Below are 23,426 nucleotides of genomic sequence, written 5' to 3' on the forward strand. Positions count from 1 at the left end.
TCTCTCGAGTTCTCTTCATGGCGAGGACCCATGGAGGAAAGAACACTTCTGTTCCGCCGCGGCGGTCGTTGCGATTGACGATGAATACTCCAGAGAAAGACTCGATTCAAACAAGATCGAAGCCGAGACGGTTGAGATTCTGTCTGATACTGAGGCGGATCAAATCGAAGAGATGAGTGAGAAGGATGGACCTGAGGCTGATCGAATCGAAGAGGAGAATGAGAAGGATGGTCCTGATTGTCCTGAGGCTGAGCGATTCATAGAGGAGAAGAATGAGAACGATGGACTTGAGGTGGAATGAATCAAAGTGGAGACTAAGAAGGATGGTCCTGAGATGGATCGAATCGAAGATGACTGCGAAGGATGGTCCGTCTGAGCGATTCGTAGAGGAGACAACCAAGGATCAAAACAGTAAGGCAGTTCCTAAACGTAAACGAAAAAGGAAGATTGCTGAAGATACGAAGATGATCGTGAGTGGAGATGATTGTGAGGTTGTTGGTGATGAAGACTGTGATGAGGTTAGATATGCAGACGAAGGTAACCGTGAAGAAGATCTTGAAGATCAAAGATGGAGCATTGTAGGGGTTCCAGAACGATATTGCGAGGCAAATGTAGATACTGTAGAAGAAAGAGACGACGGTAATATTGGTATAGAGGAATAGAATTGTGATGATTTTGAAGCTGAATTTGGGCCGGATGCGAGAGAGGACGATGGAAACGATAGTGGAGATGATATATGGGATGAGGAGAGGATTCCTGATCCTCTTTCATTTAGTGACGATGATGAAGATTGCGACGAAGAATGTGCTGCTCCACAAGATGAAGACCCGGAAGAGATTCTGAGTTTGGGTAGAACTTTGAATGGTCCAGATGAGTTCAAGATTGCTGTGCTAAGGTATTCACTAAAGACTAGATACGATATTAAGTTGTATAGGTCACAGAGTATGAAAGTTGGTGCTAAGTTCTTGTCGACTGATGTTAAGTGTCCATGGAAATGCTATTGTTCTTATTCTAAGAAGAAACACAAGATGCAAGTGAAAATATACGATGGTGAGCATGCATGTGTGAGATCCGGATTCTCGAAGATGTTGAAGCGAGGGACAATTGCTTGGTTGTTTAGGGAGAGGTTGAGAAAAGATCCAAAAATTACCAAGCAACATATGGTTGCAGAGATCAAGAGAGAGTACAGCTTCGAAGTCACAGAAGACCAATGCTCTAAGGCGAAGACAATAGTTATGAAAGAAAAAAAAGTGACTCATGAAGAACATTTTGCTCGAATATGGGATTATCAAGCTGAGATCTTCCGATCTAATCCGGAGACTGCCTTTGAGATTGAGAATATACCTGGAACAACTGTTGGCAGCCTACCAAGACACACTTGGATGGCACACCACGCTCACCTACGCCACCGGATGTGATAGAACTTGAACTCATCGGAAAAGAGAGAGATTGAGAATCGATTTGGGGGTTTGAAAAATAAAACCTAGAAATCGATTTGGGGATTCTTATTTTCTTCATCTCGCATCTCATTTATAAGTTGTCGTCGTTTTGGCTAAACGGTAGCCGTTAACGGTTTGTTAACATCGTCTATTAGCTTATAACGGAGATTTAACCGCGTGCCTAAAACGGCGAGGTCAAAGAAAGTTTCCTATTTTTTGAATAAATCAATCCAAAGTTGGGGATTATTTTGTCCAAATTTTGAAATTTGGGATTTTTATGGCATTTTTCCCGTAAATAATTTGTACCTAAGTTTGTAAGGACAAGACTCAAAAAGTCACACACCCTCGTCATCCAAATTTTGGTTGTCTTCGTCACTTCCTCAAGGGCCTATACCATAAGAGAACATTCCTTAAGTCGGGCCCGTTAACAATTTTCTGAACGACGTAAAACCAACCGCTACTACTAACAACATACTGTATGAACATATTTACGAAACTAATTTGATAATATTAACTCATTCGATACGTACTCAATTTTTTTATAAACCATCTTATTGCTCTCGCAAAGTAAATATAATCACCCGTTCAAAACTATTCTTAGATTCAAAAAAAAAAACAAAAAAAAAAAAACTAAGAACATAGAGCATGAAAGACATGAGCCACACACCATTGAACATTCACAGAACAGCAAAAACAACTTGTCTCTGCGTTATTAGAAAAAGTCAAACGTAGATGCAATATTTTTGTACTCATACGAGGCCAGTAAAATTATTACAAGTCCTAGTAGACTAGAGTTTGTAATTGACAAAAATAGATTCTTTAATCAATACAAAATTAACACAAAAAAATAAAAATGTATTGGGTACTATTCAAAGCATTCTGCAAGTTAGGAAGCAGATGTGTTATAAACGGAAGAATAATGTACATTGTATTGATAGCTTGATAGAAGTATTTATACCGGAGAGATCCTAAATATAAGGAATATACGATAAACTTAAATACTAAGTAGATTACAACAATATGTAGTGATCCTTATCTCTATAAGATGCAAGTTTAAGATCAGAGTAAGGTGCTTCAACTCTCTCTATCTTTTGATTTTTCTCTCGATCCCATAATATTCTTTAACTTTAATCAGTTCACTGTAGAAGAGATGATCAAAAAGAAAAAGTCTATACATATCCACTAATACCCAAAGAAAAAACCAGATTACCATGTGCGTGTCTAATTAATGTTCCCAAACAATAACATGAGATGTCCAATGTTATTGATCTGAAGAGTTTTTCAAACTCTAATTAATGTTCCCAAACAAAGGCAGGAAATATCTCAATCAAAACTATAAATTATAAGAAACGCAAAGATTTTTTATCCATCATTATTTTCCAATCATGGAGGTAAACACTAGAGAAGAGTATCCATACCAAGATTCATCTGCATGGCTTGTACAGTACCTTGACCACCAAGGCGACTGGCTTGAAAAAACAAGAGGAAACCTTGTGGTTGCAGCAACTGTCATAGCTGCAATGAGCTTTGGGGTAATGGTTAACCCTCCTGGTGGCGTTTGGCAGAGTGATGAGGATTGTTCCCTCCAGCCGTTAAAAACAAAAACTTGTAATGGAATGGCCGTAACTTCGATACTAGAGCACAATCCTTCAAAACGTTTCTTTTATCTTGGGATGGTTATCAGCAATTTGGTCTCGTTTTCTGCCTCAATGGGTATCATTCTCCTTGTCGTCATCGGCTTCCGATTTAGGTACGAAGTTCATTCATTTATCAAAACCGGTCTAATTGATATAAATGTAATGTTTCCTTTTTCCTTAGAAGCCGTCGAAATAATAGTTAGAACTGTTTACTTAGTGATCTAATATTGTAACTATCTGTAGGAACCGGTTGATAATGGCGACCATGGTCTTCTTTATGGTGGTGGCGGTTCTTTGTACATCGGCGGCCTTCTTCTTTGCTGCGGCGTTGGTTCAACACCAAGATGAATTCATTAAGAAGATACTCATATTTTATCTGGGATTTTGGGTCGTGCTTCCTGTTCTAATACTCCTGATCCAGCTAGTGCGATTTTTGTGGTGGCTTATTAGGTTCATATGTTGTGGTTTTCGCCGACTACGGTCTACTCGACAATTACTGCCATTAGCTCTGACTCATGTTCCTTGACGGAAAGGAGAAACCCGTGGCGCTAGAACCTACGTGTGAAATGAAAATAATGTCAGTAATGTGATCAGTAAAATAATTGTGTACCATGTTGTCAATCATTATTATAAAAATTAAAATTTAAAGTACTGTCATATGTTGTTAATCATTATTAAAATTTAACGTTTTATTGTAACTTGTAAGTGTGTGGGGTTTTTTTTCTTTTTCTTAGATTGTTTACAGAGTCGTTACTAGCTCTCAGTGAGCCTAAGTTAAAGACTTAGAAAATATATCTATACAATGAAATAATAAATCCACTACTGAAACATTGTTTATGAGAATCTTAGGATTGTTTGTTAATTCAAAATTTAGCTGATCGAAATGTCAAGTTAGAAAGTAATTACTAATTAGAAGTACATATAAAAAATGTTATCAAATTAAATGATAATTTACAGGTTCCGGAGTAGAACTAGGTATGACCAAAATTAAACCGTAATTGTATTTCGGATCATAACTGAACCCTTTTTTAAACCGTAATGGTACCATAACTATATAAAACGGTTAAAAACCGTAACCGTAAAATTATATTAGTTAAGTTATACAAATTATTACCGGTAACCGTTAATTAACCGTAACCGTATGAAAACGTCAAATTATAACCGTAAACATTTTCCAAATATATTAAAACATACAAATAACTAATTATGTATAATTAATATGTTATATAAACATTATGTATAAGAAATATTATCGTCTAAATTTAAAAATATTAGTACTACTAAATCAAAATATTTAAAAGCATTTAGAAATAAAACTGTATCAATTAAACGTAGTTTTCGAAAATATAGAGTTTTCTTAATTTTAACAGTTTTTATTTTAAGAAAATAAATGAGATACATCATTCATTAAAAACAAAAAAGACTAAAACAGTGAAACGAATGAAAAGAAGTTATCGAGAAAGTGACAAAGACAAAGTGATTTGCTTCATGCTTGTAGATGAAAATATCACGGATTATGTAGATCGTGTTTGTGTAAATGTGTTTGACTCTCTAGGATTCGGAAATTTGTTGGAAATATGTAGGATACTCAGAAATTCGTCGGATTTTATGATTTGATATGTTCCGCTTACTTAAATTGAATTTACCGCTTTTGTGATTTTCGACCAATTTCCGACGATAAATTAGTCAAAATATTTGTCTATATATACCTAATGAGTACTCACCCATTTCACAATCTAAACACATACCAAACTCAATTTCTATGTTTTTTTTTGTAGAAAACTCAATTTCTAGTAACATCTGCTCTCTACTTTGAAAATAATTTTGCTAATTTTCAAAGTTTCAACATTTTTCTCCTTTTTTCAAATTATTTATTTTAATTTATGCAAATATATTAATTCCTTGTTAACTAAATGAAATTTGTTTCATTTGAAGATAATAAATATTTAGTTATTTGAAATCTAAATCTAATACTCTTACTTTTTGATTTTCTTAAATAAAAATAAAAAAAACCGTCGGGAATTAATCAGAAATATTTTTATTTAATTAATAAAATGGTAGAAAAATGGTCAAAAATTTCTGACTAATTTCGGACTACTATATGAACTTTTGTCGAAAATTTGTCAGAAAACTTCGGATTAGTCAGGAAAAACTTCGGACTAATTTCCGACCAATATTCCAATGAGTTTCCGATGAGATATATCCGCCAATTATTTCCAACTATTTTCTGACCAATGTTGGTGTCCGACCAGATAATTCCGACTATTTTAAGTTGGTCGAAAATTGGTCGGAAATAGTTCATTTTAAAGAATTTCTCTCTAAATACTATTGTCGGAAGTTAGTGTATTTTCTTGTAGTGTCTTTGTAAAACTGGGATATAATATAAATTATCTTGTTAAATTAATTATGGTAAAAATAAATAAATTAAAAAGTATTATATAGTTTCAGTAAATAATTGACCGAATGATAGGGAAGCGTTAGTCAACGACTCAACCTTAGACGGTTAGTGCAAGCTGTGGAAAAGTAGCCGTTCCATTCTTTAGTAACAAAATACTCTCTAAATATTGTTCAAAACGAAGACTCAGGTACTATTTCTCTCTTATTTCATGGTTGTTATTTGAGAATTTCTGCAACTACCTGACAAGTTTTTTATAATATATAATAATAATCATAATAATAATTTAAACTAGTAGTCCCATACCCACTAGCAATCTAGCCACATACACATAACAACGGATAACATAAAACGATATCATGAAACCATAGATAACCAATACCAATATCTAATATTCATTCATTATAATTAACATATAATCCAAACAACATGATTCAAAGAACCTGCAACCTAAACCACGTTCTAATGACTCAACTGTATCAACTTAGCAAGCCATACAACAACCAAATAAGCCACCAGAACATCATCCTCTTCATTGCCTTGATTCCACGATCACACTTTGCCTTTACCTGCACCACAAACAAAAATTGAGATGCATGAGTATTTTATAAACACTCAGTAAGACAATCCTCCCATCTACTAGGCTATACACACCAGCAATAGAAACATCTCTAACCATCAACCAACAATCAATAACCAAACAACAAGAAACCAAGACTCTGTATCGATCGACGCCAACCCATGCATCGACAGACACCAACCGTTGTTGCATCGACCGACATAAGCTTGCATCGACCGACATGCATGCTGCATCGACTGACGCATGCTCGACATTGCACGAAATCTGTAATTGCATCGACCGACACCTCCACATGACATCGACCGATCCTCCTAGGTCAATCTGCGCTGTTCTCGCATTGCATCGATCGATGCACCAAGTTCATCGACCGACGCACATACCGAACACCGTTTTTCCCAAATTTTCTCGTCGGATCTTCGTCCCTAAACCACCAAAACACAAAACCAAAGCCACAAAAAGCTTCCCACAGCCTCTAGTGACTCAACAACGTACTAACAAGCCAATAAAACAAGAAGATCAGAGAAATCTCCAGCTTAGATAAGCCATGGTCATGCACTTACCTTTGCAACAATGATTCTGAACCACAAACAAGAAGAGAAACACTCTTAGGAAGTACCTACAACGATCCCAACTATAGATCTCTACAAGAACAGCTTCAAACTCTAGAAATCTCACCAAGAACGCTCAAGAACCCTTCCTCACTTTTCTTTTTCCCAGAAACGGCCAAACCTGGCTAAACCCTCGAGTTTATGCTTTTATAAGCGATTCCACGACTTTCCGAACCCCAAAACGCAACGTTAAACTTAAACTTGAACCCCACAAAATGACCTTGCATTGACTGACACCACCGTTGCATCGGTCAATGCACATCCTAAACTGGGATTGCGGTTCGCAGATGTTACAATTCTCCTCCACCAACATAGATTCGTCCTCAAATCTCGAACAAAGTGTGTGTCGATTGACGCAAGGGGGTCTGTATCGATCGATACAAGGAGTGTGTCGGTCGATGCAACCTTCGCTGGTGGCCATGTCAAACGACACCAGGATGTTGTCGGTCAACAAAAACCTTTCAGCAGGCGTTTGACACTTGTTTTCCCTGGTTTGGTTGTTTATTTGTTGTTTGTTGAATGGAGTTTCTCAATTGCTTGTATGTATAGCACAATAGATGGGAAGATTGTTTCACTGAGTGTTTATGACAATACTTATGCATCTCAATTTGTGTTTGTGGTATTGGTAAAGGCAAAGTGTGATAGTGGAATCAAGGCAATGAAGAGGAGGATGTTCTATTGGCTCGATTAATTGTTATCTCGCTTCTGTTAGGTTGCTAAAGTTGAGTCCTTAGAATGTTGTCTAGGATTGATGGTTTCTTGGTTTATGTGAGATTATTTTATTGGTTTAGTTGTTATGGAATTAATATGGGTCTGATGGTCATTGGATAATTGATGGTTGATGTTATCTATTTTATTGATTATTTTTTTCGCTGTTGTGGGTTGATTTGGGTAAGGATGTTAGTGAGTATGGGATCATTAGACATTTATTTATTTTTTTAAAAAATGGGTTGGGTCGTTTTATAATTTTAGAAGAATATAGTTTGGCAACAAAATATTTTCTATTTCATTGAATATTGCATCTGATACTACTACCTCTGTTTTTTAATTAGTAAATAATTGTAGTCTTATTTTAGGTGGAAAATATTTTCATGTTCGATATATGTGTCATTTTTTAAATTTATGCGTTCAGGATGGTTTATTAATTTCTCAAAATAATCTTGTTTCATCAATTAAAAAGGCTTTAAATTATTTATGCGGGCATCCAAAGTTAATGAAACGATGGTTCGAGTTTTGTAAAATACATAATGTATCTCTGAAAAGGTTTTCTCGAGATGTTCCCACTCGTTAGAATTCAGCATATGATATGCTTGCTGGTTCTATTGGTTACAAAAAATTATTATGTGGGTTTATTCAACAAAACTGTAGCTCTTTTACTTTGTGGCCAACTCATTGGGATGAATGTAGCGCACTTCTGAAATTATTAAAATGTTTCAATGATGCAACATATTTATTTTCCGATGTTTATTACCTGACTAGTCATTTACTTGTGTATGAATGCGTTAATATTGCTGATTTGATGCATGAACATGAAAATAATATTGTGTTGTCATCATGTATTGCAACTATGAAGAGATATGTGGAGAAAATACTAGGAAGAAATTCCACGTCTTAATTTGCTTGCATTGATTTTTGATCATAGAACTAAAGTACATGGTTCATCTGATTATCATACCACATATTAAAATTTACTGCATTTGTTTGACAGTGCCAATGTTTCAAGCATTAATGCAAATACAAAAAGACAGAGAAAATCTATACGATGAATATTACAGAGTTTATAAGCAAATGACACCAGAGGTTGTTTAATCATCTCTTCAAAATGATACGTCATCAACTTCTAAACTAAGTCTTGCAGAAAGGATTCGACGAAAAAAGATATCTTTTCACTAATTTTGAGTTTAGTGATGAAGATGCAGGTAATTACTTTCAAGTTGTTCAATGGTGGAAGTGTTATCAGTCTCTCTTTCCAATTCTAGCAATGATCGCAAGAGATGTTTTTTCTTCACCAGTTTCTACAATGTCTATCGAAAATGGTTTTAGCATGGGAGATCAAATTTTAGATGAAACTCGTTTAAGAATGACTCCAGATTCTCTTGAAGCTCAAACGTGTCTTGATGATTGGACTAGAGACCTATATAGATGACTAGTGATGTATCTTCAATCCGATCAGAATATAGTGACGACTAATATTTATTTAGTTATTCATTATTGTAATCAGCATAATAATTATCCTTGCATGTATGTTTTTACGTATTCGTTTTTCTTTTACGTACTCTTGTTCTATACAGAAATACAATAATACATAATTATTTCATTCCAAATTTCCAACGGTGACTTGGCTACCCTTAAATAACTGCTTTTTTCTGTTAATCAACTCATTCTTAGTTTATAAAGTTAATATTTTATGTAATGGTTTCTTACCAAAAAAAAGTTTTCTATAGTTTTAAATATCTATTCACTAATTTTGAAGCATGACAGAATGACTTATTAATTATAATCATTGCAGTACAATTTTTTTATTTAATATCTGGAAAATTAAAAAACTCATTGTAATGACCAAATGCTCTTTTCATTGTGACAAGAATAAAAAAACTTAAATTTTGTTTGACTATTAATTCAACTTTTCATATATTAGCATAATTAAAATAATTCATAACAGTCTTACTAATTTATTATTATTATATATATATATATATTTATTAATAATCACATTAATTTTTTATAATTTTAACCATATCATAATAATTTGAAACTATAACTATATATAATCGTAACCGATGGTTAAGCAACCGTAATCGTAACCCTAACCGTGGTCATGCCCAAAGTGAGACTAAAAGAATCAATGATCGGCTTTTGTTTTACGGTGATGATTTCTTTCACCAGACAGAGATTCAAAGACGGCGGAGGTTGGAGTGCAGATAATTAAAACGACCGACACATATTATTTTATTTTTAATATAATATTAAACTAGTAATCCATACTCACTAACAACCTAACTCCAATCGACATAATAGCAGAAATACACAACAACATTAAACCAGAAACTTCAATAGAAACAACAACCAATAAACAGACAACATCAATCCAACAATGCCAATAACATAACCAAGTCAAAGATTAATGAAAACAACAACCTAATGACCCGTTCTAGACCACTACGTTTGAAACATGCATTATATGGTGTGTGAATGAATGAACCTATGAATGTCAAACAAACACAAGCTATGATGATCCGGTGGAATGCTAAGAGGTTTCAATTCTCTTATGATGTTGAAGTATAAGAGATGTAAATCTGTAAAGGGTGATTATACAAGCACTTAAGATGTGAACATTGATTCAAGTTAAGCTAGATATGAGAACGATTTTGTTTACTAACAACCTAATGACAATAATGAAATGTAGAATGTAAACTACTTAGAACAGAAACTAAATGCAAAATAAACAAAGATAAACAATGCAGAGATCAAACTAAGCATGTAGCAACAACTAGACAAATGCAATGAAACACAACTAAAAAGATGCAGAACATGAGCAGAATGTAAAGTGAGCAACCTAGATGATGCTCGATTAAGCACTCGACCGTATGCGTGGTCGAGTGGCTAGGTCAAGTGGCTTAATACAAACAATAGAAGCAATTTTAATAACTTAAAACAGATTAGAAAACAATGAAACAAGATAGGATGCAAATACATACCATCAATAAACAAAGTAGGCTCCTAGAGATGGATTCATCGGCTGGTCTCATGCTATAGCTACCTAAACTGATCAACAAACCTCAATGAACATGAGTTATATCTAGACAATGATCTCACAATGATGAGAAAGATGAGAGAGATATCTACAACTTAATACAAAGAAGCAAACTCAGATTCTCAACACATAAAAAGTTATAGGGTTTACAAACTCTATAAATCTGGAAAAAGAAGGAACAAAAGTAGATAATGATGCATAAAAGTAATAAATAACCAAAAGGGCAAAAACTAGGTTTGAGGTGGCTCTAGATATCATTTCTGACTAGTTCTGACTTGTAGGTGACCATAGAGTTCAAGGGATATTTATAGGAAGGGAAGGAAGTCCTAATCTAGCTAGCAGACAAAACACTAAGGCGGCTGGAAGTGCTCGACCATGTGCTCGGTCGAGTGCATGGTCGAGTGGCTTCTTCTTCTGTTTCTTCACTGGTCGAGTCCATCTTCCCACAGGGTCGAGTGCCTGGTCGAGTGTGATGGTTGAGTGGCCTCTGAACCTTGGTTTTCTTCTGTTCCAGCCTTAGTCTGCTTCACTGGTTGCACTCTATTCCTCTTTAACTCATTTTCATGCTTCTTGGGGTCCAATTCACCTGTTTATGCATGAAACAATGCAAATGCAATGCACATTCTACTCTAATGCACAAACAGAGGCTAAACTACATAATAACGACAAAAATAGCTAGTAATTTATGCAAAAGGAGTGAATAAACTATGGTGAAACATGGTAAAATATATGCATATCAACTCCCCCAAACTTAGTCTCTGCTTGCCCTCAAGCAAATAAACAAGACATAAGTAGGAAAAGAGGCTTGAAAGTGGGATCTCAGAACATAAAACCTGTTAATAGACTAGGTAGAATCAATGTCCAAGTTACTAATACTATGATGCAAGGTGAATGAGCTATACTTAAAGATTTTAGACAAGCCTTAGACAAACTGATTCAAGCCTTAGATATCCACATGCATTCAGAGGACATGAATCAAACTATGCAATGTTTAAACTCATTTGGCTTGGTAATAAAGGTTTACAAAGAAAGATGGTCTCTCTTTTGAGTGGGGCTTATCTATAAAAAAGTTCTCTCATACAAAATGGATTGAGCTTTAGAAGAAGGCTAAAGGTAAGAACTAATAGACACATACAAGAATAAAACCTTGTCTACCCAAAGGTACCCAAAGTGTTTATCCTATCATTCTAATCCCAAATGGTCCTAGTTCTACCATTTGACTTATTTTCTTCTCTTTTACACTTTTTCTCTTTTGTTTTTAAGCCTTAGAAGATTTTTCTTACTTTACTTCTCTAGTGGAATGGAGGTTTCTCTTTTTAAAACTAAGGTTCTCTTTCTTTCTTGTTTCTCAAGGCATATAAGTTTTTTACTATACTCTTCTTTTCTTTGACCATAACCTTATTTATAACCTTTATACTATTCCATTTTTTTCACTTAGAGCTTAAATTTACTTAAACACACTTCTCTCCTAAAGACTTTAACCTTTTCTTTCTCTTTTCCCTCTTTTCTTTTATTTTTCAAACAAACCAAGTCCCAAACCCATAAATTAAACAACCTAATCCTATCTAGTTTGAAAAATGCAAACTATAACTACAAAAGGCTTTATTCCTGTCAGCTAAAACTTAACACTTTCTACCAAGCTCAATCCCAAAATAGGCCTCACACACACAAGAATAAACATGGCATGAAAGAAAGGTTGGTTATGGGTAGGGAAACTAATTCAGTGATTAAACCAGCTACTTGGATCAACAAGAGTGGTAAACAAGGGGAAAGATGATCCACATATGTATATAGTATCCATGAGTTCAAAAAAAATGCACAACCAGATAATTAAAAGTCAATATTAGGTTCTTATAAGTAGAAAAATGACATCAACTCATAACATGCTTCAATTTAGACCACAATGCAATATAGGAATTCTAGACTTGGTTCAATCTTATGTTTCTAGCCACTCAACTAGCATCAAAGTACTATTAACTTGGGTATTGAACCTAGTTTAGTGAATTTAAACAAGTTAACAAGGCTAAAATCATCATAGATCTCTAATGCAAAATATGAAATATTCCTATATGAAACATACTAACAAGATCCTAATATGCAATGAAAACTACATGAACACTCTATTTTTTAAAGATTTTTGTAAAAAAATTCAAATTTTTATGGTTTTTCTATGCCTTAGATGAAATGGAAGTCCTAACATGTTTATGCTAAAAATTTGAAATAAGAAAATAGAAACAGTGTCAAATGCTATCTCAAATCCTCCCCCAAACTTAAATTACACAGTCCTTTGTGTAATAAAAATTTGAGAGTGGATTTAAGAACCAAAACTAAACAAAACATGAAATGTAATGATATAAACAATGAAATATGTGGTGTTGGTACCTCATGGGCTGTGGAAGAAGCTGTCCACAGCATCATTAATGCTGTAATATGAGTATACAGTGTCTTAGGCATCCATTTGAGCTTCTGGTTGAGCATACTGTTGTGAGTAAAAATGCTCTCCTAGGTTCCCATAGTGGTGAGGTTGCATGTAGGCTGGATCCATGAATTATGGAGCTTGGATAACCTGGTTGAGCTGGGAAACCATAAGGAGGTCTAGGCAGGTGCTCGGCCGAGTGTCAGTTCGTGTGCACTTGTCGAGTACCTCGGAAACTGCTGTTCTGGGCGAGTTGAGCCTGTTCTCCTCTGCATAGGATCATATATGAAACTCTTGATGGTTCCAATGGGTTTCATCAAATAGTAGCTCAGTTGCTGGCCAAAAGTCAATGTTGAGCCCATCTCTTATTATTGTTGCTTCTTCATTGGACAAAACAAACTAAGCTCTTCCAACTGTTGGGTGCTCAAAGTTGAAGAGGTGTCTCCCTTGATACTTCTATTTGGCCAAGATTAGAGTTTTTGTGAGATATGGAACATCAATCCACCTTGGCTTGGTCGTCTCAGCTTAAAGTGGTACATTGGCAGCTACAAGGATTGGAGTGATGATACCCTCAATGCATAGAACTCCAATTGAGCCATTCTTGTATAACTTTTTTTTTTTTTTTTTTTTTTTTTTTTTTTTTTTAAATTTTTTTATATATAGTTAAAACGGGCTTTTTTATTTAAATAAATCCTCTAATGGGCCGGGCTACAAATTACATAGGGTTACAGATGCAAAAGAAAATCGAGATTTCACCGTCGCAGAAGGGAGACTCTCGCTGTATTGATACCGCGACGCAGCTAGTCAGGTCATGAGCACCGACGGATGCGAGAGTAACAGTTTTGCGGCGAATCGAGGTATCTAGTAAACGGAGATGAAGCATCCGACCCCGTCTCCGTTCCATTTCCCAATTCGATTCACCAACCTACCAAAAATCTCCTGGTATGACCAACCTCCGACGTCGCAGCACGTTGTTGACAGCTCCTAGACCAAGCAAGCCACCAACTTTGGGCGTAACCTCTCTTTCCCAGATCTAGCGGATCCTCAACTCGCTGAACTCGATCCCTTCGAACCGGCCCATAAGGAAGCAAGACGCGGAAGTGACTGGGACCGATGGCTCAATCGGAAACCCTAGACACTCTGAATCCGCGGCAGCCGATGCTATCCAAAAGGAACCACCTTTAACCTTTAAGGCAAATCAGCAACCCTCCTTCTCCTCCATCGACTTCCGCCGTAGATCCATTGCCGGCACGACGGATGAGCCACGAGAGACGACAGCTACACCACTTGGCGGCGCCTTCAAACCAGAGGGTTTGTAGTGATGCTCTCCTGCCGCCACGCCGGTTCTGTATCTACGTCCATGAAGGAGATAACCACACCCAAGCCAATGGAGAATAGATCTAGTCCACCTCTACAAACACCTAGCAATCTGAGGGAGTGAAGATTGATATATCATGGTTTTTGTGGTTTTCAACCATGATATAAGGAGTCTTTTAGAGTCTTTTGAGTTGTTTTCTAGGATGTTTTTGAGATCTGTTTATTTAGGATTCTTTATCTTTCTAGATCTTCATCATATGTTGTTCTTAATGCTAGATCTTTGATTAGCCATCTGGATTTAGATCTTAGGATTATTGATTGATATGAGAATATAATTGATTTTCCTGATAAAACCTTTTGATGAGCAAAATTACTTCTTGCAAAGAGATTTGATTTAGTAATTTTGTGAACAATTTAAACTTATTTTTAAAGCTGATTTTTAACCTAGAATTTTACAAAGAGATTTGGATTTTTGGTTTCAAATTTAGATAATATTTGCAGTGAGAACTGATTTATTTTACAGAAGAGTTTAGAGTTCTAGATCTGATTTTTAGTTGCTTGAATCCTATTTAATTACTGATTTAATATTTTGTAATTTCCTGAGAAATTCCCTGGACCTAGCTTTTTGATCTTCTGAATTTACAACAGTTTTATTTTAATATTTTGCAATGCCTATTTCATTTAAATCATCTTGTTTAGCGAAATCATAAAACTCTATTATTTATTGGGTAGTCTTGAGTCCTTGTGGAATTCGACCCCTAAGTATTACAGTGACCTCTTAATTTGAGAGAGTAGCTCTAGGGTAAATTTGAAACGAAGCTTAAAGAAGAGGAGAGAGAAGAGAGGTTTTTTCTTTTTTTCAGAACAATTTTCCTCAATATCCGAAAGGTTTGCCAAAGAAATTAATAAGCTCTAGGGTATAACTTGCTCACGCAGCTTCTGTAGTAGGTTATTTGATCAATGAGGAACATAGCAAAGTCTGTTGGTACTCTACTTCCACAAATGGTGCTCCCATCTCTTGTGGAGTTGATGATCCCATAGAGTGCCATGTCAATCACCTTGAGCTCTCCTTCATTCAAATTTCCAGTTACTTTTCTAGCAAAGAGAGTGTTTGCTCGAGCCTTGTGGAAGTACCTTAGAACTGGGCTTATAATCTTTGAGCTCTTGGTCTTGGTCTTTGAGCTCTTCTTTTGGTATGAAAATGTTGACCTCATTTCTTACTTCAAACCCATTAAGTGATGCTAGCTCCAAGAGTGACAAATCATTGTTTTTGCCCTTGATTGGGGAAGTGATGTAACCAGCTCCCTTCTCTTGGTCAACCCCATCTATAAAGAGTTGCATTTGGAGGGTGGCTAAGAACTCACAACATTCTTCTCTATAACCCTCCATGTTCATGCCCATGAACTTGCTTAGGCTGCATTTCTCAAAGCGAATCTCCACATCTTCAGCTATACAAAGCTTCTCCATGGTCTCCTTGTATGGATATCTGGTTCCTTGGAACTTCATGGTCATGAAGGCTTCGTAGAGCTGGTTTGGTGTTCAAACACCAACATCTACCTCTTCTTTACTTTCACTCTCCTCTTGTTTCAATTCTTTTGCTGGCCTCTTTCCACTTGTTATGTTCCTCCTATGTTCTTCATAATCAACCTCCTTCTCCTCATCACTCTCAGTTCTCTCCAAATCTTCCTCAACAGGTTTGTTCTTCCTCTTATGTTTCCCACTCGACCCCTTGATCGATTTGACACTTGATCGTTTGCCAGTTCGAGTGGGCGATCGAGTGCTTTCTCCAACTTCTCTTCTTTAAATAACTGGTGCATCACAAATTGCCTTGACGTGTGCAACAATGTTCTTGGCAGCATCTGAGCGAATAACAGCTTGTTGTGGTTTTTACTTGGCTTGGGAAGACATGGTGAAAGAAGACTTGAAAGAAATAGACTCAAAGCTCAATGTTAATAGGTTAGTAACCCAGAAAACAAGAAAACTAAGCTTTGAGCAAAATAATGAAAGTAGAGAGAAAATTTCTAGCTAGATATTGAAACTTTGATGCAAATGAGAGAGTGAGGAGGTTTGTGGTCGAATTCACCTCTTTTAAAGAGTCTAATGGGACAAGGAGACAAGGGTGGAGCGTTTTTGGCATTCAAATTTGAATTGGAAATCTTTGACTCACTTTTGCTGCTACTCGATCCCACCACTCGACCCCAAATGGTCGAGCATGTGACCAATTTTGAATTTCAAACTTGTTTCTCCCTCCACACGATCAAGCAAATGATGAATGGACAGATTGAGCTTGGGCTTCTACAGTGCTCAATCGAGTGCATCATACGGGCCTGGTCTAGTGGCCTCAAAACTTCTTCTCCATGATTCCAACTCCTCTTACACCCACTTATACACTCTTACAAGGCCTGCCCAAAACAAACATGAAAGAAAGAAATCAAAACTACAAGGAAATTAAAATTATCTACAAAGATACCTTAGGGACTTCCTCCCTAGTGAGCTTGTTTATAGTCTCTAAGCTTGTCTTTTGGTGCCATCTTAGGCATTGTTTGGAGACCAGAGAGGTGATGAGGTCCCCCTAGTTCAATTTGATCACCATACATCTTGTTCTTGATCATAACAGCCTTAACACCTGAACTTTGTTTCTTCTTGAGCTTGAATCTTGGCCTTGCTTTCTTCAAATATTTCTTGTTGAGTTGCACTTGAAGATCCTTCACTAGATCAGTCAACTCTTGCACTGAACCTTTGAGGTCTTGAACAGATTCCTCATGAGCTGAAACCTTAGCTTTGGAGTCCACTTCATCCTTAAAAGACTCAATATCAGCTTTCTCTTCTATTGTAAAGGGTTGGCCTCAAATGGTGCGCTGATTGGCTGGATTTTTGATATCAAACTTCATTGTCAATGCTTCGGTAACGTTTAGTGATATACGAACCCAGATGAGGGAACCCACGTGGATAGATGGAAATAGGTAAATGGTTGATAACACTGTTCTGCCTATTTGTTGGATGATAGATGGAACACAGGGAAGAGATGGTGAATAGACAAATGGTTGAAAACACTGTTCTGTCTATTCGGTAGCAGTGGAAGATGAAGAGATAGATGGGTGGATTGAACGACGCCACACAGATCTTTGAAAGGATCTATGATAAGTCAAATCCCAGTCTTCAAGGAATCACACACAAGAAGAAGGAGAAAAGGGAGGTTGCTTCTATCTCAGAAGAAAACCTAAGAAAACTCTCATTTTATTTCATAAAACCTTGAAAGGTAACAATGCTGTGAAGGGACCTTATATAATGATCCAACAGCGGGGGACCTTCTAGGGTCGAAATTTATTACAAATAAAAGGACTAAACTTGCAAAAACAACATACTCGATTTTAGGACCTAATAAATAAAAGACTCAACTGACCCAACGATCGATTCCTGCAAAACAAGAAAAGAACCATTATTATTTGAATTCAAACACTTACCTTGGTAATAGCTCTCATGCACGCTCCAGCCCTTCATTGATTGCTTCGGAAATGATGAAAAGAACGGGTTCTTTAATTCCTTGTAGAACTGGCAATAATGATGCTTGTGGAGTCTTCTCTTTGGAATCTTCTAGTTCAATGAGAGTAATCAGACTTGCAATGGACTTGTTGAATTGTTCCCTTAAGGTCCTTGCTCCCAACCTTGTCATAGGTTTGTGTACCATTGTTGGCAGAACAGGTTCTTCAGGAACGAGAAGAACGGGTTCTTCGGGAAATGGCAGAACGGGTTCTTCGGGAAGTTGACTACTGATGTTCTCATCATTCCCTCCCTCTTGAGAGAGTTCTGTCTGCAGAACTATTTCATCTGCATGGAAAGGAGATAAGTCAGCAACATTAAAGGTTGGAGAAATGTTCAACTCACATGGTAGCTCAATCTTGTAGGCATTATCATTGATTTTCTCTAAGACCCGAAATGGTCCATCTCCTCTTGGTGATAGTTTGGACTTTCTCTCCTTGGGAAATCTCTCTTTTCTCATGTGTAACCAGACCCAATCTCCAGGTTCAATCGTCAGCTCCTTGCGGTGCTTATCCGCATGGTCTTTGTTCTTTGCGTTTTTCTTCTCAAGATTCTCTTTAACCTTTTGGTGGAGTGTCTTCACAAAATCAGCTTTAGTGGCTCCTTCTGCACTAGAATAAACAGCTTGGGGCAGTGGTGTGATGTCTAATGGGGTTAGAGGATTAAAACCATAGACAACTTCAAATGGAGAGAATTTGATACCAGAATGCTTAGCATGATTATAAGCAAATTCAATATAGGGTAAACAAGATAACCAATTTCGGAGATTCTTACCTACCGTAGCTCTCAAAAGGGTGGAGAGAGTACGATTAACTACCTAAGTTTGGCCATCAGTTTGAGGATGACAAGTGTTGGAGAAGAGTAGCTTAGTTCCTAGCTTTTTCCACAAAGTCTTCCAAAAGTGGCTTAGAAATTTGGTGTCTCGAACTGAAACAATGGTCCTCGAGATTCCATGCAAACGCACAACTTCTTTGAAAAAGAGTTCAGCAGTTTGAGAAGCATCATGTGTCTTGTTACATGGAATGAAATGCGCCATTTTGGAGAACAGGTCCACCATAACAAAGATAGAATCTCGGTTATTGATCTTAGGCAGCCCTAAAACAAAATCCATAGAAATATCTACCCATGGTAGGTTAGGGATAGGCAAAGGCATATATAAACCATAAGGATGTGACCTGGATTTTGCTTTCAAGCAAGTGATGCACTTTGCGCATAACCTTTCCATATCTCTTTTCAAATGCGGCCAAAAGAAATGTTCCATCAGAACACTTAGAGTTTTGTCTCGCCCAAAATGTCCCATAAGTCCTCCTCCATGTGCTTCTCCTATCAACAGATCTCTCATGGATCCTTGAGGAATGCACAACCTTTTGTCCTTAAAGAGAAATCTATCATGTTGGTATTATGATCCATAATCCGCTTTGCTTGTTTCCTTAAAGGTTTCTTTGAAATCAGGATCCCCCGCATACAGACCTCTGATATGAGCAAATCCCATGATTTTGGCCTCCATTGTAGTGATCAAAGCATGTCTCCTTGATAGAGCATCAGCTACAATGTTCTCTTTGCCCTTATTGTACTTAATCACATATGGAAATGTCTCCACAAATTCAAGCCACCTTGCATGTCTCTTCCTAAGTGAGGTTTGTCCTCTTAGGTGCTTGAGTGTCTCATGATATGTATGAATAACAAACTCTTTGGATAGCAAATAATGTTGCAAAGTTTCTAGAGATCTTACCAAAGCATAGAGCTCTTTATCATAGGTTGGATAATTAAGTGCAGCTCCACTGAGTTTCTCACTGAAGTATGCTACTGGTTTTCCTCCTTGAGTTAGAACAACACCTATTCCTGTACTAGAAGCATCACATTCAATCTTAAACAGTTTATCAAAGTTATGAAGTACCAAAACGGGTGCATGTGTGAGGCTGTTTTTGAGCAGGTTGAATGCATCCTCTTGTGCTTGACCCCATTTGAATTCCACATTCTTTTTAATCACTGATGTCAAGGGTGCAACAATGGTACTAAAATCCTTCACAAATCTTCTAGAGAAGCTAGCCAGCCCATGGAAGCTCCTAACATGTCCAATGGTTGTTGGAGTTGGCCAGTCTTGTATAACCTTGATCTTTTCCTCATCGACCTTTAGTCCCTGCGAACTCACAACAAATCCTAGAAACACAACTTGATCAGTGCAAAACGTGCATTTCTTAAGATTAGCATAGAGATGTTCAGCCTTAAGCGCTTTTATCACCATTTCAAGATGCTTTACGTGATCTGCAAGACTTTTGCTATAAATCAAGATATCATCAAAATAAACAACCACAAACTTACAGATGTACTCCCTTAAGACCAGATTCATTAACCTCATGAAGGTGCTTGGGACGCTGGTGAGTCCAAAAGGTATAACTAACTACTCATATAGTCCTTGCTTTGTCTTGGAAGCCGTTTTCCATTCATCATCTTCTTTCATTCTCACCTGATGGTAACCACTCCTTAGATCAATTTTAGAAAATACAATAGCTCCACTAAGCTCATCTAGCATCTAATCAAGCCTTGGAATGGGATGTCTATATTTGACAGTGATGTTGTTGATTGCTCTGCAGTCTACGCACATTCTCCAAGTTCCATCTTTCTTAGGTACTAGAAGAACCGGTACAGCACAAGGGCTTAGGCTTTCACGAATGTATCCCTTGGACATTAGATCACGAACTTGCTTTTCCAGCTCTTTTGCTTCTTCAGGGTTTACTTGATAGGCTGGTCTATTAGGTAGTGGTGCTCCCGGAACTAAATCAATTTGATGTTCGATTCCTCTTATAGGCGGTAGTCCAGGTGGTATCTCCTCAGGGAAGACCTCTTTAAACCTTCCTAATAGTTCAAGCACTTCTGGTGGTAAGTCTTTCTCTTCTTGACCTGAAAATAAAACTTCCTTAAAGATAATTTGTAGCACCTTGTCCTGTGAATTAATTGATTTCAAAGCAGTAGAAGGTGTGATGTAAAGATTAGTTTTGTTTGGCTTAGCTCCCTGTGACATTGTTTGTTGCATTTCATGTACTTCTTGAGGGGTGAGTGGAGCTAGAGTATGCTTCTTGTTGTTGTGTGAGAAGGTGTAGTAGTTTGTTCGGCTACTGTGTAAAGTCTCCTTATCAAATTGCAATGACCGTCCTAGAAGAAGATGTCCAGCTTGCATAGGAACCACATCACACAAAACTTGGTCTGAATATTTGCCTATGGTGAATGGTATGTTGACTTGTTCGGAGATCCTTAGTTCAGCCCATCATTGAGCCACTTAAGTCGATATGGATGGGGATGCTTTGTCTTTTGGAGACCTAGCTTATCAACTAAATACTTGCTGGCTACATTAGTACATGAACCACCATCAATGATTAAGCTACATACCTTGGAGTTTATGGAGCAGCGAGAGTGGAAGATATTTTCTCTTTGAATTGTTTCATGGTAAAAAAGAGTGCTAAGAGCCATCCTTATTGATATGCTCAAATTAAACCGTGAGCTACTCTCTCAAATTATGAGGTCACTGTAATACTTAGGGGTCGAATTCCACAAGGACTCAAGTCTACACAATAAATTATAGAGTTTTATAATTAAGCTAAACAAGTTGATTTAAATAAAGAAAAGCAATGCAAAATATTACATAAAACTGTTGTAAATTCAGAACATCAAAAAGCTAGGTCCAGGGAATTTCTCAGGAAATTACAAAATATTAAATCAATAATTAAATAGGATTCAAACAATTAAAATCAGATCTAGAACTCTAAACTCTTCTGTAAAATAAATCAGTTCTCACTGCAAATATAATCTAAATTTAAAACCAGAAAATCCAAATCTCTTTGTAAAATTCTGGGTTAAAAATAAGCTTTAAAAACAAGTTTAGATTGTTCACAAAATTACTAAATCAAATCTCTTTGCAGAAAGTAATTTTGCTCATCAAAAGGTTTTATCAGGAAAATCAATTATATTCTCATATCAATCAATAGTCCTAAGATCTAAATCCAGATGACTAATCAAAGATCTAGCATTAAGAACAACCTTTGATGAAGATCTAGAAAGATAAAGAATCCTAAATAAACTGATCTAATAAATCATAAAATCCCTGTGAAAAACCCTGAACCTAACAAGCAAACTACTTAGACATGTTTAATGAAGAACAAGACATAATTCTGAATACAATGCAATAGATATTAAAAGTAAAAAGAGGAGTTTAGGAATTCTTCTCTCGAAGGAGTTCAGATCTCTCTCCCAAAAGCTCTCAATATCTCTTCTCTCAAAAAGGTTGCAGAAAATACCTTGCTAGAATAAAACTTAAGGGTTTACAAAACCCTTGATCCGAGTCCAAATTGATTCTTCGAGATTTATGCTCCAAAATGATCCAAATTGCTCCACTTTGCTCCTTTTGTGCCAAAGTCCTAGAAAACCTGCAAAGACTCAAAAACATCCTAGAAAACAAATCAAAAGACTCAAAAGACTCCTTATATCATGGTTAAAAACCACAAAAACCATGATATATCAACTCCCCCAGACTTAGCCTTTGCTTGCCCTCAAGAAAAACAGAAACTTAAACCTGTGAAAGAGGTTTGAAAACACAGAAACTCACTAAGGTAATGCCATGATCATCCAAACCATAATCCATATGCTTAGTAGAAAAATCCAAATCGAACCACCATGTACTTCTCCGTTGACATTCATAGCATTCCAAATTCAAACCAAATTTCACTACTTCCTCCATTAAGCCTTCATCGGTGGGTCTCATCAATTTGATCAATGTCAAGAACCTTCTAGACTCATTCCCGTATTATACCATAACAAGCAAGATATAACTTTTTACAACATGTGGTATTCTTCATCTCCCCCAGACTTATTCTATTATTATCCTCCTTTGAGCTTTGCTTTTCTGTTTTTTTTTTTACTATTATTCTTTTTCTCAAAGTTGTAGGCGAATAATGGGGTCATCGGTAATTTACCTACCCCTCGCTTCCAAGCTTTTTGTGATCATTTGACTCAAGAGTAGAATAATGAGGTCACAGGTAATTTACCTACTTTTCTAAACTGATCAAAATCATCTCATCTTTTAATCTCTTTTTTTTTTCTAAACAAAGCTCTTAGGAATAATCTTTTCAACTTAAATAAGGGAGAGGAGTACCAATTTTCTTTTGAAAATCTTACTTGTCAGTTATGAACAAGGAGTCAAGCTCTATGAACATCAATCTCTTTGATGAGGTAAAAAGAAAAGTACAGAAATTACCTCAGGCTTTTATGGAATCAGTTGGAAATTTAGGTGTCTCTGGTTTACTGGTCAACCATTGGATTTTACATTAGTCGGATTAGTGGATTCAATCTGCAGCATTAATCAACCAAGGCAGTACACTAAAAAGAAAACTCATAGTCCCCAACACAATTTTGAAAAATTTGACTCAATAAAAAAAAAAAACGGTTTTGACACACTAAAAACAAAAAGTATGTTAGTAGTTAGTACTAACCTCCCCCAGACTTAAACGACACTGTTCCCAGTGTTTTCAAGTAAGAGGAAGGCAAAAAGAAACAAAAACGTATTGAAAATTGTAATGAGAAGATGAATTGTTTTCGGGTTACCATGGGGCGTCGACCGATACCATTTCAGTGTCGATCGACACTCATCACGAATGGTGTTTGTTGGCCAAAACTCCTTGTTAGTTGCAGATAGTTGTGTTGATGGATCAATCCTTGGATGATTATTCTTTTAAGAGACACTCAAACA

At 36.5% G+C, this 23,426-nt stretch overlaps 1 protein-coding gene across 1 annotated transcript; it reads left to right on the forward strand.

Moving 5' to 3' along the window:
* Positions 1-2,813: 2,813 nt before the first annotated feature.
* On the forward strand, positions 2,814-3,776 carry LOC104720437 (ankyrin repeat protein). The gene is made up of 2 exons (XM_010438341.2): positions 2,814-3,189; positions 3,320-3,776. Exons 1-2 carry the CDS (start codon positions 2,825-2,827, stop codon positions 3,600-3,602), a joined length of 648 nt encoding a protein of 215 aa, XP_010436643.1. The 5' UTR covers positions 2,814-2,824; the 3' UTR covers positions 3,603-3,776.
* The last annotated feature ends 19,650 nt before the right edge of the window (positions 3,777-23,426 follow it).

The sequence above is a fragment of the Camelina sativa genome, chromosome 10 (assembly GCF_030686135.1).
Source record: "Camelina sativa cultivar CO46 ecotype springtype chromosome 10, ASM3068613v1".
Lineage (NCBI taxonomy): Eukaryota > Viridiplantae > Streptophyta > Magnoliopsida > Brassicales > Brassicaceae > Camelina > Camelina sativa.

Excerpts from the sequence above, each read along its gene's own strand:
- LOC104720437 (XM_010438341.2), top strand. The coding sequence starts at position 2,825 with ATGGAGGTAAACACTAGAGAAGAGTATCCATACCAAGATTCATCTGCA. Across the intron at positions 3,190-3,319 it reads GTCATCGGCTTCCGATTTAG|GAACCGGTTGATAATGGCGA; the intron begins GTACGAAGTTCA and ends AACTATCTGTAG.